The sequence below is a fragment of the Cyprinodon variegatus genome, unplaced genomic scaffold (assembly GCF_000732505.1).
Source record: "Cyprinodon variegatus isolate N-32 unplaced genomic scaffold, C_variegatus-1.0 Scaffold399, whole genome shotgun sequence".
NCBI lineage: Eukaryota > Metazoa > Chordata > Actinopteri > Cyprinodontiformes > Cyprinodontidae > Cyprinodon > Cyprinodon variegatus.
Genome location: NW_015150852.1, coordinates 191,446 through 205,369, shown reverse-complemented (window position 1 = coordinate 205,369; position 13,924 = coordinate 191,446). Strand labels below are relative to the sequence as shown.

The 13,924-nt window shown below is 39.9% G+C and overlaps 1 protein-coding gene across 1 annotated transcript in view; it reads left to right on the top strand.

The window, feature by feature from the left end:
• Positions 1 to 5,653: 5,653 nt before the first annotated feature.
• LOC107092891 (bile acid receptor-like) overlaps positions 5,654 to 13,924 on the top strand; it is a 9,589-nt gene continuing 1,318 nt past the window's right edge. Inside the window, exons 1-7 of the mRNA XM_015387590.1 lie at positions 5,654 to 6,044; positions 6,129 to 6,269; positions 8,122 to 8,514; positions 8,597 to 8,737; positions 12,087 to 12,211; positions 13,539 to 13,637; positions 13,707 to 13,803. Of these exons, the coding sequence (XP_015243076.1) occupies positions 5,654 to 6,044; positions 6,129 to 6,269; positions 8,122 to 8,514; positions 8,597 to 8,737; positions 12,087 to 12,211; positions 13,539 to 13,637; positions 13,707 to 13,803 (1,387 nt within the window). The remainder of the gene's footprint in view (positions 6,045 to 6,128; positions 6,270 to 8,121; positions 8,515 to 8,596; positions 8,738 to 12,086; positions 12,212 to 13,538; positions 13,638 to 13,706; positions 13,804 to 13,924) is intronic.

The window sequence follows — 13,924 nt, the reverse complement described above, 5'->3', positions numbered from 1 at the left end:
CTGTATTAACAGGAGAAGTGGCGCAAGTGAAATTAGACATTGTTGTTGGACAGCATGCAGTGATTCATAAATGTTTTAAATCAGGTGGTTCCGGATTAGCCAGAAGGTGGGTGCGGATCCGGACCGCGGTCCGTTAATCCGTGACCTCTGCCATAGGGTTCCTGGTCTGCTAGGAGCGCCACAAAGGGCTGAGCAAAGTAGCCGCTTCCATTTTCCACACATCAACAGTGATTTCTAGTTCAACTTGAAAGCTCATCTGTCAACAAGTTCAGGGTCTTGGACTGTTTCAGACTGTGTGGGGAAGTCTATAGACTTTGCAACTCTTAAAGGATGAAGGTCCATTCCTTTGGTTAACAATCTCAGGGCTTTAAAGCCACTGTCACATCACATAAATAGCCCACCCCTCTGACTTTAGTCCCTCTCCTCTATGAGTCTCACTCTGGCACTTTGCTCCAGTGCCTTACTAATGTCTCTCAAGGTTAGGGAATTCTGACACACAGTTCTATGTTGTTGGCATTAAGGCGCACTTATTGCTGTTTGTCTGCACAGGTGTTGCATTGCAAAAAACAATCTAGAAATAAGTAAAAAATTCAGAAATTAAGTGTATTTACCCTTAATTTGAGCAGGTTAATAAGACGATGTGCCAAAGGAATTAGTAGTTTTGCTCTTAAAATAAGATAATGAGATAATATGCACTTGAAATAAGACAATGCAATTGTTTTTTTCTTATTTTAAACGTTAATTGTCTTGTTCCATTGGCAAGGTGTCTCACTTACCAACTAAATTCAAGAACAAATGCACTTATTTTAAGAAGAAATTAATTATTTAGATTTCAGTTTTTTGCAGTGGTGGCTGCTTTAGTGAAAGCCAAGGATGTTTCCACAAAATCTCCCTACTTCAGAACACAAAACAGACAGTATTTTAATCCGAATATCCAGAAAACAAGATTAACAGACAAAAATGTGCTGTAATGTGTGATAATATGGGAACAGTTGATTAAAAAGTCCCACAGACGGCCCTGTTCTGACACTACAAGCACATTTCTCTAGCTTGTCAACCAGAAAACAAAACAATGTCTTTCTTCTGCAAGGTCATTTCACATCAGATTAAATCAACAGACGACACATGAAGCTGAGTGTTTCACAGAGAGCTGGAGTTAAAAATGTCTCCTTCAAACATTTTAATATTCACAGAAAAGAAATATTGTGGCTCAGAATGTTCTCATCAAAATTCAGGCAAGATGGCGTTTCTTGTTATTACATTGACATCAGTTTTTGCCATCAATATATCCATATTTTCTGAATGTTAGAAAGGTAATAAGGTCTTGTCCTGGATTCCAATAACACTATTGGCTTGAAATTTTCAAAGTTTTTCAGTGAGTGCCCTATAAAGGGTTAAAGAATTAACTAAGACCCGACCTACCTGATAAATGTATCAGTTTTCATATAATAGAATTGAATTGATCATAGAATACAACAGAATAATCTTCATCGACCCAGAGTGGAAAAATCTGTGTGGGAAAAGTTAACAACAAAAAGCAAAAATAAATATACAGTTCACATAAATGTCATAAAATAGGATTTAAAATGGTATATAAAATAGTTTGAAAGTGACTTTTCAGGAAATAATGGACAATGGAAATCAGGTCAAAGGAGCTGGAATTGCATAATTTTTTAAAAATCTTTTGTAAAGTCTTTTTGTGGACCACGAGTCACTTGAATAAAGTAATCATTCTTTAAAATATATTTTTCCTGTTTTCTGTCTTGATCAAGTAAGAAAGTGAAAGAAGATCCTGTTTACAGTTGTTGTTTCCACACATTTCTCCTTTATGTATTGAAACAATTGTGACTCCTTTGAGTTAATAAACCTTTAGGTATTGAGCTAAAAAAAAAAAGACAAATAGCATACCTCTAAAGAAAACCACAAAAAAAAGCCTCCAGAAGGCTTAAAAGCCATAATATCTTAGAAGAAGGGTCTGGTTCTGGTTCAGCTGTAATCTCTTTATCTGTAATGCTCCGTTCACACCGTGAGCAGCAGTAGCAGCAAAAATGTGCATACTGCTTAATTTTTTATGATTGTACAAGTTTAGTTCTGATGCATGGCTGAAGCATCTTTGCTGCTGTAGCTGTGTGGTCAAAAAGTGGATCTGATGCGCGTTGGGTGGAGCTACCCTATCCTTTCTTTGCCTGTAACAATGGCAGCTATATTTGCTGTGATCAGTGGGTAAAAAGTAGTTTTAATATGTTTTTAAGTGAGAAAGATGAAAACTTCCTTTGTGCATCAAGACGATGATCCTGCCTTCAAATATTATTTCACTGTCTGAGCCGCTCAGATCTCCGTACACCGGTGGTGTTCTGTCACTAGTAATCCCGTTCAACAGCAGCCTCTGGCCCGGTCTTCTCTTCGCATTTTGCCGCTACTGTTTGAGCTGGCTGGAAGTAGATGTTTTTCACATACGTAATCTAAACTGTAGGGACCAGGATAATAAAAGCGAACATTAATTGTCGGCAGATTTCTGCATTTTAAGTTAATTTAGACATTAATGAACTGTTTTAGAGAAGTGATCATAACGATCTGCATCAGCAGCGTTGTGTCTGTCTCCCTGCCAGCTATCAGATCAGCTTCTCTGATTGGTTGATGTGGCGCGTCAAGCAGCAATGGTTAAATTTTTCCATCTCCAGCAGATGCTGCTTTCATAGCGCGTTCTGCGCGTCAGATGCTCAGAATCTTTTGAGGCGCTGCTTCAGCTGCTCAGATGTGCTGCGGGACCTTTTGCGGCACCAAGATGCACGTCAACCATTGACTATGCATGTAAACTAGCTGCTTCTGCTGCTTTAGGTGTGAATGTAGCATAATGAATGGTGGAGTATATGACAAAAAAACTAGCAAAGCATCTCTAAACCATGACACTTCCAGCTCCATGCTGCACATGTGATCTGCTGTTTCTGTCCTAAAAAAATCCTGTTTTATGGATAAAAATTAGCTATCTTTACACATCCAAACATCATCTAATCTATCTAAAGGATACTGTTGTAGAAATCAAGACATTCTTTTGCTATTTCATTAAAAGAACCAAAAAATTAGCTTACATGTTTTTATTAAATAAACATCTCTTTCTTACACAAAGAGGGCATGTACAGTATGGAACTATGGACTTGTGTTTATTATTTCTGAGTGTACAGACAGGAACTTCTCATTAGCAGAAGTAGGACCCTGATGAAGCTCTTGCGATATGTATGTTGACAGCTGTTTTGAAAGTCCCCCACTATTTTTTGTAAAGCATTTAGATTGGTTTGACAGCTCCTAAAATCCCTTATCAGACTCCTAAACTATTTTTATCTTAGGGCCACAGACAGCTTGTTAAAACTTATCTTAGTGTTTTCCTTCCCTTTACCAGTCAGGAGCAGATGTTTTACAAAGTTTGAATATTTCTTTCTTTAGTTTTGTTTTCATTTCTTTAAGTTTTCCAGTTTATATCTATATCTATATATAGATATAGATATATCTATATCTATATCTATCTATCTATATATATATATATATATATATAATGTGAAAATGACCTAATAAAAACTCACAGGCCGTCAGTGGGTGATTTATTTGTTTCACCTGACATGTTTATAGGGACATTTTCTACATCTGAATAGCTGTATCTACTCTTGTATTTCCATCCTCAGCAGATGCTGCTAACAGTATGACTGTAGGGTGGGCTCTCTGTTTAATCAGTGTATGATTGCTAGAAGCTCCCTGAGCGACTCCATTGGTCCAGCTGCTCTTTTATCCAATGCCAGGGGCCCCACATGTTTTCTCTGCTGAGACAAACTCATGAACTGTTCATCAGAGACCACCTCTGGCCCTCCTCCGTGGCACTCAGAGATCTCAGCTGCATCCTGTTTCAACCGTCCGAACAAGTTCACAAGGTCTCACTCTCGGCTTTTTATTGTCTCCCAATAGGGCAATTAAAATGGTGAAGTCACACAAGGCACGTAAAATTATAGTCCTATGACGCTCTTTGGCTTTGGGAAGCGTCATCTTGAAATGATGCATTTGTGTCTGTTTCTTTCGATTGTTTTTCTTTTTCTTCTTTTTAGTCTAACGAGAATAAAACATTTCACTGTTCAATCATTTAGATTGCAAAACTTATGATTTCCAAAAGGAAAACCAAGTAGGAAGAGTTCAGTTAGAAAAATATGTTCCAAAACATACAGGGTGCTACAGTCTGTTAAATTAATTTTGTCAAATTCACTCCAACATATTAATAAATTTAATCTATTTACAAAACATATGGAGAATTGATGGTTAAATGGCAATGATAATAATGATAAAAATGATATAATAATGATAAAAAAAACAAAAGCTCTATTGAATATATAACGGTTTCCCTTTTAAATAATGAAGGTATTACAGTATCTTTGGATCTAAAGATAAACGATCAAGAATCAGCACACAGCTAAAGTTACTACATTTAGAAACATGAACAGGCCTGAAATCTGGGCCTTTAGAATCACATAAAAACAAAAAGTTGTCTTTCTACTACCTGAAAAACTTGTCCAGAATTAAAGAACAAATGCAACAAGAAGACCAAGAGAAATATGGAGGACCTGAGGAGTCCCTCTAAAATGAAAACAGCAATTTCAAATTTAACATTTAAATCATACAATTAGAAATCCACTTTGAAAAGTATTTTCTAATTGCACATTTTGGTTTTCAGTGTGTTCAGGGGCCAGAAGGCTCACACCAAATATAAATGGAGAGTGTAAAAGAGAAAGAAAATGCAACTGCCGAAAGGATTTGAAAATGCAATGATGCAGTAGTAGGGAAGTTATTTTTAATTATGTTTATGAATTGAGGTATTTAAATCCCATTTTTTTTAAGATTGCAGTATTTTATAATGGAATCATTAATACAATTTTTATAGTTCTTTTTCAAATCTAAAATAAAAATGCTTGTGATGTGATTTTAATGTTAAATTTTAAATGGCTGTTTTTCATTTTCAGTGACTCACTTGGTCCTCCATAGAGAAACTCATCCATGTTTTTATCTTTAGTCACATTGATTACTGCAAGGATTCTTCAAAGGTCTGCAGAAAATCAACCAAACAGCTGCAGCTAAAGCAAAATGCTGCTGCTAGTGTCATTAATTAGACTGGAAAAATTGAGCACATCATTGGCTACGTCAGAGAATAGACTTTAAAATACATCTATTAGGTTAGAAATTGTTGATCGGTTTAACACCATAATACATTTAAGACTTTTTTTCATTTTATCAACATTTCCAGAGTGTTCAGGTCTTCTGTTTCCAGTATACAAAGAAGCCGAACCAAACATAAAGAACCAGCTTCCAGTTATAAGCAATTTTAATCTGAAAAACTGTTGAAACACATAATCTCTTTAAGTCAAGGCTGGAGACGTCTTTGATTCTTAATCTGCAAACCAATCCAGGGGAAAAGCTGCTCTTATCACAGATTGGCAATCTCCCTTTGATCATCAGGTGTTTCCGGTTGACGGTTTTTATGATTTTGTCTTATGATTCTAATGATTGGATTACCTCTGTGTTCTTTATTTTATCTGCACATTTGTTCTTGTTTTTATAATGTAAAACTTTTTTGTTTTTTTTTACATCTCCATCATTTCATTCATCTCTCCTTTCAGACATGCTGGCAGACCCTCTCTGCTACCCCTTGCAGGACCCCGACCCCCAGCTGCTTCCTCACAACCAGCAGCAGTACCTCCCTGCCAACATGCCTTTCCCCTTCTATGGCTCCTCTACCTCTCCTTCGCCTTCGTCTTTGGCTTCACCCTCTCAGCTCTGCCATCCTCCATACCAGTACAGCTCTCACTGCGTGGAGGGCCCCTGCGATCCCAGCCAGGAGTCCCTCTCCGGGGAACTGAATCAGGGATTTGGCCCGGCGGGGCTGCATCTTGTACGGAGGTCTCGAATGGGTTCGGTTGGGAAGAGTAAAGGGCAGGATGAGCTGTGTGTGGTGTGTGGGGATAAAGCATCAGGGTATCATTACAATGCTCTAACCTGTGAAGGGTGCAAAGGTAATCTCTTAAACACTTTATCTTCTAAACCTTTCAATGTACTTTAAAGCTAAAGCTGGAAGTTTTTTTCCACCTTAACTGCAGGTTTCTTTAGGCGCAGTGTGACTAAAAAGGCTGTGTACCACTGTAAGAGCGGCGGCAGCTGTGAGATGGACATGTACATGAGGAGGAAGTGCCAGGACTGCCGGCTGAGGAAGTGCCGCGCGGTGGGAATGCTGGCTGAGTGTAAGGAAACGCTGATCCAAGCACATGACATGAAAAGTTCAATAAGAAAACATTAATAGCAATAACCAAAATCTTTAGTATAAATGACAACCAGAGAATAAATTAAAGCTGCTAATGTTTAAATAGTTCTCCATCCTGGAGTCTTTTTAACATTTTGTCTTGTTTTAAACAAAAATGTTATTGCCCGTTATTTATAATTTATGTAAAACATCAACGCTTAGTGTTTAATTGGAAAAAGTCTATCAAATAAAATCTGAAAAATATGGTGTGATTTGCATTCATTCCCCTTTATGCAGATGCTCTTAAAAAAATTGCGCAAGCAAAATGTCCGATTACAAAACAGATAGAGTCCTGAATGTGCAGCTGTTGAATCTTGAAGTATCTGTCTCTTCTTCAGCTGTCCCTTACTTATGGAGTACCTCAGGGACCTATTCTGGATCACATTTTGATTTATTTATATGTTGCTTTGGGTTTCATTTTCAGAGAAACATATATTGCCATTCAAATGCTAACAACACTTGGATCTACTTTTAACTAAGGGCAACTGCTCATCCCCATTAAAATGATTATTTAATTGTCTTTTGGAAGTCAAAGCCTGGGTTACCCTTAATGATCCTTGATTTAAATAAGATGAGAACCAAAGAAATTAGACTTAGACAGATTTTAATTTGTCATTTTGTACACACAAGTGTATACAAAAAGAAATTTCGTTATGTACAGCTATCGAGACCTTTTCATTTTTTAAAGCGCAGCCTTGAGTAAGCAGCAGTGATTGAAAACACTGTGATGAAAAAAACACCCAATTTATATAACATTTTGCAGTCTAATGGCAGTGGGGAAGAGATGATCCTCTCTGCTCTTCTCACCTTCTTCCAGTCTGAGGCGCTGCAGCCTCCACACCACACAGTGAGAAAGCTGGTCAGAACACTCTCTATGGTGCTTCTGTAGTGTGGTGGTGGGGATGGGTGGGGGCAGGTTGGCTCTCCTCATCCTTCGCAGGAAGAACATGCGCTTCTGTGCCCTTTTGATCAGTGAGGTGGTGTTTACATTCCAGGTGAGGGTGTCTATGATGTGCACCCCCAGGAATTTGGTGCTGTTGACCACCTCTTGGTTAATCACATCTTGTTTGACCAAGATGTAATCACAATTTTTCTAATCTAGATTTTCTGGACATCTTTGTTAAATTAGCAGCTAAAATATGCAGGGTAAAATCTTACAGTTGGATAAAACAAAAAAGATTTCTTTAGCTGCACANTGGGAAAAACAGTGCAATCATCCCTTATTCATGTCTCTAACTACGTTGCTTGCTGTTTTATATCTTAGGGTTAGGGTTAGGGCTAATTGTAATTTATATTCTATATTCGTGAATGGTGCGTCAGATGCGCATGCGCATACGACGAAAAAAACGTCCAAAACATACAAAATTACGGTGCATAACCTTTCGTACGATTTCATACGAACTCATAATGAGAATACACTGAGCATTCAGGTCTTCTGGTTCCAGTCTACCAAGAAGCGAAACCAATTATAGGGAACCAGCTTACGGTGATAAGCAACTTTAATCTGAAAAACAGCCGAAACACATAATCTCTTAAATCAAGGCTGGAGACGTCTTTGATTCTTAATCTGCAAACCAATCCAGGGGAAAAGCTGCTCTTATCACAGATTGGCAATCTCCCTTTGATCATCAGGTGTTTCCGGTTGATGGTTTTTATGATTTTGTCTTATGATTCTAATGATTGGATTACCTCTGTGTTCTTTATTTTATCTGCACATTTGTTCTTGTTTTTATGATGTAAAACTTTTTTGTTTTTTTTTACATCTCCATCATTTCATTCATCTCTCCTTTCAGACATGCTGGCAGACCCTCTCTGCTACCCCTTGCAGGACCCCGACCCCCAGCTGCTTCCTCACAACCAGCAGCAGTACCTCCCTGCCAACATGCCTTTCCCCTTCTATGGCTCCTCTACCTCTCCTTCGCCTTCGTCTTTGGCTTCACCCTCTCAGCTCTGCCATCCTCCATACCAGTACAGCTCTCACTGCGTGGAGGGCCCCTGCGATCCCAGCCAGGAGTCCCTCTCCGGGGAACTGAATCAGGGATTTGGCCCGGCGGGGCTGCATCTTGTACGGAGGTCTCGAATGGGTTCGGTTGGGAAGAGTAAAGGGCAGGATGAGCTGTGTGTGGTGTGTGGGGATAAAGCATCAGGGTATCATTACAATGCTCTAACCTGTGAAGGGTGCAAAGGTAATCTCTTAAACACTATCTTCTAAACCTTTCAATGTACTTTAAAGCTAAAGCTGGAAGTTTTTTTCCACCTTAACTGCAGGTTTCTTTAGGCGCAGTGTGACTAAAAAGGCTGTGTACCACTGTAAGAGCGGCGGCAGCTGTGAGATGGACATGTACATGAGGAGGAAGTGCCAGGACTGCCGGCTGAGGAAGTGCCGCGCGGTGGGAATGCTGGCTGAGTGTAAGGAAACGCTGATCCAAGCACATGACATGAAAAGTTCAATAAGAAAACATTAATAGCAATAACCAAAATCTTTAGTATAAATGACAACCAGAGAATAAATTAAAGCTGCTAATGTTTAAATAGTTCTCCATCCTGGAATCTTTTTAACATTTTGTCTTGTTTTAAACAAAAATGTTATTGCCCGTTATTTATAATTTATGTAAAACATCAACGCTTAGTGTTTAATTGGAAAAAGTCTATCAAATAAAATCTGAAAAATATGGTGTGATTTGCATTCATTCCCCTTTATGCAGATGCTCTTAAAAAAATTGCGCAAGCAAAATGTCCGATTACAAAACAGATAGAGTCCTGAATGTGCAGCTGTTGAATCTTGAAGTATCTGTCTCTTCTTCAGCTGTCCCTTACTTATGGAGTACCTCAGGGACCTATTCTGGATCACATTTTGATTTATTTATATGTTGCTTTGGGTTTCATTTTCAGAGAAACATATATTGCCATTCAAATGCTAACAACACTTGGATCTACTTTTAACTAAGGGCAACTGCTCATCCCCATTAAAATGATTATTTAATTGTCTTTTGGAAGTCAAAGCCTGGGTTACCCTTAATGATCCTTGATTTAAATAAGACAAGATCCAAAGAAATTAGACTTAGACAGATTTTAATTTGTCATTTTGTACACACAAGTGTATACAAAAAGAAATTTCGTTATGTACAGCTATCGAGACCTTTTCATTTTTTAAAGCGCAGCCTTGAGTAAGCAGCAGTGATTGAAAACACTGTGATGAAAAAAACACCCAATTTATATAACATTTTGCAGTCTAATGGCAGTGGGGAAGAGATGATCCTCTCTGCTCTTCTCACCTTCTTCCAGTCTGAGGCGCTGCAGCCTCCACACCACACAGTGAGAAAGCTGGTCAGAACACTCTCTATGGTGCTTCTGTAGTGTGGTGGTGGGGATGGGTGGGGGCAGGTTGGCTCTCCTCATCCTTCGCAGGAAGAACATGCGCTTCTGTGCCCTTTTGATCAGTGAGGTGGTGTTTACATTCCAGGTGAGGGTGTCTATGATGTGCACCCCCAGGAATTTGGTGCTGTTGACCACCTCTTGGTTAATCACATCTTGTTTGACCAAGATGTAATCACAATTTTTCTAATCTAGATTTTCTGGACATCTTTGTTAAATTAGCAGCTAAAATATGCAGGGTAAAATCTTACAGTTGGATAAAACAAAAAAGATTTCTTTAGCTGCACAGCAATCCATTTTTTTTTTTTTTATCAAGACTGAAATCGTTGCTATCTGTTAAAAACTTGTAACATTCAACTTACGCTTTTATTACTTTGAACTTTATTATTGAAACTCTTCACATGATGCTTTCACTCAGACATGCCTGAACTTGGTCCAGAACGCTAAAACCCATCTTCTAACCCAAACAAGAAGGCATGACATTGTATTTGTGTACAGCAGTGTTTTTCAATCCTGGTCCTCAAGGCACCCTGCCCTGCATGTTTTAGATGTTTCCCAGCTTCCACACACCTGTTATCAATTGATAGCTGATTATCAGGCTTTGCTGAACTGCAATCATCTGAATCAGGTGTGTTGATGCTCAGAAACATCCAAAACATGCAGAGCAGGGTGCCTTGAGGACCAGGATTGAAAAACACTGCTGTACAGCACTTAGGTGAACATTACGGTTGTTTTTAAAATCTCTCTCGCCTCTTGTGATCTCCCGCTTTATCCGAGACTGGGTCGCTGGGGCATTCTGAGGCGCTCCCAGGCCAGGTCCTAGGTCTTGGTCCTGGGCCTCCTCTCAGTGGGATGTGCCTGGAACATCTCCCGAGGGACACGTCCAGAGGGCATCCAAAAAAGATGTCCGAGCAACCTCAGCTGACTCCTTTCGATATGGGCTCTACTCCAAGCCCCTCCGGCATGACCAAGCTCCTTACCCTATTTCTATTGGAAAGCCCAGCCATGTAGTTGAGGCTAGGAATGTAGACCAACTGGTGAATCGGGAGCTTTATCTTTTTGCCCAGCTCTATTTTCACCAAGAAATGCAGGGTCTGCATTATAGTAGCTGCCACACTAATTCATCTATCGATCTCCGACTCGTGAACAGGACCCCCAGATACTTAAGCTCCTTAACTTGAGGCAATCAAACAGGCTCTTGGTGACAGGTCAGACAAAGAGTGGTTCACAAAGCCCCCATGAGGACTTAAAATCAAGGCATGTGACTTTGCCCAACCAAAGCGCCACCCTGGAGCCAGGGCAGGGCTTAGGGTTCTTCCGAAAGCGCCTAGTAGCCAGCGTTCTTACTTGTGGGATGCGGTTGGGCCCAGCCCGAAGGAGTGATGCAAGGCCATCCCCCAGTGGGCTCGCCATCTGCAGGGGGAACCATGGCGAATTGATGCTTAGAAGATTGGGTGGTAGTCAGAGGCGTAGATGTTGGGCAAAGTGATTATTTATCCAAAAAGCATTTAAAGGCCCATCTGTAAATGAGCTTTAGAGGAAAGTTGCTCTGGTGGGGGAATCTAGGAAGATGGATGGAGTTTAAAACAGATCGATTCTTTCTAAAACTTGAAACCACTAGAATGTGGCTGATCAGAATGTGCACCACACTTTTCAGCTCTTTATCAGCAAACTAACTACATCCTTTTCCTTCCTCCTGATATAAAACCTGCACTCGTCGTAAAAATGCATTACAGTTTTCCAAAAAAGGCTTAAAAAAAACAATCCACTGGTCTTTGTTACCAAGTTTGAAGACATTTCGCTTCCCATCCAGAAAGCTTATTCAAGCTTATTCAATTCAAAATGTCAGAATTAGTGTTCAGTTCAAAGCTTTATAAAGTGGACCAAAAACAAAGACTTATTTTGGTTTAGAAAACATGCAAAATGAACCAGAAGAATGGGTCTGCCCCTTAAGAATGGGGTGTCGTTTGGGATTCTTTGTCAGCCTGTAATACCCAATACTGGTCTATGCCTCTCAGAGGGGGGTCGTTAGGGGGAATTGTTGGTCTGGCTGACCAGGCAAGATGTTTTTTTTCGGTCCCTTGCATGTGGGTGGGGGTTGAAATGATGGCCACTATATGAAGTTTCGAACTCCATGCTAATGAGATTTTTAACTGAAAAAGCTTCCTGGATGTAGAGCGAAATTTCTTCAAACTTGGAAACAAAGTCCAGTGGATTGTTGTTGTTTTTGTTTACTTTTTTGGAATAACTATGACCTGGAAGACTGAAAATCATCATCAGCATTACAGTTTGTGTTAGTAAAATGAAACGCTGTGAAAGGTTTAAATGGTATAAGTATATTTGCAGCTCTCTGTGTTTATATGTATTTTTTTTTTCTTCCAAGGCCTTCTGACAGAGGTCCAATGCCAGTCCAAACGACTGAGGAAAGTAGGTAAAAGCAGAGCGCAAGAAGAGAAGGAGAGCACAGACAGTCGGAGAGTCAGCTCTACCTGTCGGTTACCTGGACAGGTACCACACCACTGTTCTGACCCAGCCGGTTCTAAACCAGTCCAAGCTGTCTGCTTCTGGGAATCAAAAACAATAAAACTCTGTAGAGTGAAGAGGCTAATGGCTCAGGAATTTATGAAGGGGAATTATTTAGAAATTGATGAACGGAGTAGAGCTGAGGTGGATCTAAAGAAAGAGAAGTTCAATCTGAAAAACTCACACAAAGAGAAAAGACAATTAGGAGAAATTTATTGATACAATTACTTTGTATTTGGCGCTCAGACCTTGGCAGGAAACATAGCGCTTAATTTTGATAGATATACATGAACAGGAGGGAAGAACAGGACTGTTTCCCCCCAGGCCTGAAACTGGTGGTGGAGTGGAGATAGATGAAGTTGGTCAGTCTGTAGACTGCTGGTTAGGGAGACGGTCTGCTGAGCAATATGGTGAGATCCAGTGGACTGCATGAGCTGATACTAGAGCTTCACTGAGGAACCTGGAAGATGGAAGTCCAGCTTGGATAACACAGGTTGATAGAACTTGTCCATGATGAGCAAGCATGAAGCGACAGTGGAGAGGGAAAAACTCCCCGTTGGGAAGAAACCTCTGGCAGAACCAGGCTCAACATGGCGGTCTTCTGGCGAACCGGTTAAGATGAGACAGGGAACGTAGTAAGAGTCCAGGAGGAATGAAACTCTGATGAAGCTTTAGCTACTAAGGTGGAGGAGGGGCTGGAGGTGGGTTGAAACGGTGTCATCTGAATGAAGTCTCAGCGCATCCACCGCCTGCATACAGGAGCAGACAGGTGCGTATCTGAGACCCTTTAAGATGAGCTTTGGATGCCGATTGGCTTTCGTGAAGGTGTGGTTCAAGCTGATTGGCTATGTCGCAGGTGCATGTATGAAAAACAATGAGTTTCTTCAGTTGAACTTCCGCCTAGGCTCAATAAAACAAGACAAGATGTAAAGGGAAAGTTTCCCGGCCATTCAAAAAAACAGTAATACAGCAAATTTCCCTTTTTCGTGGGCTTTGTGTGTTGTTCTAATTTTAAAAGCCTCGTTTTTTGTAATTGCTACAAATATATGTATTTCTATTGTATTTGCACCCCTATAGACACTGTACATTTTAAAGAGAACATTATTTTAAAAAACACTTAATTTTTTTTTTCTTTCTTAGTAAATGTCCTAGCAACTAAGATGAGTTAATGAACATAAATTAAAGTTAAACTCTCCCCCAGCACTATTTTAGAGGAGACTAAAAATATAAAAAAAATTCCCTTGTGTACTTTATTGTTTGATAGAGTTGTGCTTTTTAAACAACAAACTAAGTTCTTTTCTATCTGCCCCAGAATCAGCCCGCCATTTTGACCCGGGAGCAGAAATACACTGTAGACAGGATGGTTGAGGCTCATCGCCAGTTTAGGGAGCAAGACAGCAGCAGTTACAGGGTAGGTATGTGTCCAGACTTTAGGTTTACCACCTGTTATGATGTTCTCATGTTGTTCTCATGCTGGCAGGTCTCTGAATGGCAGTGTGCTCTGGAGGGGGCGGGGCTGCCTGATGTTTTATCCCCACACCTAAACAGACTGCTGCAGTTTGCAAGAACAGTACCAGGTGAGGTGGATGGAAATCTTTACTCATTGACATTTACCATTTGTCCGTTTTGTATTTTATTAAAGGATAAATCTGTTGAATTTTCTCTTTCCGGTCAAATTATGTAAATATCAAATGACTG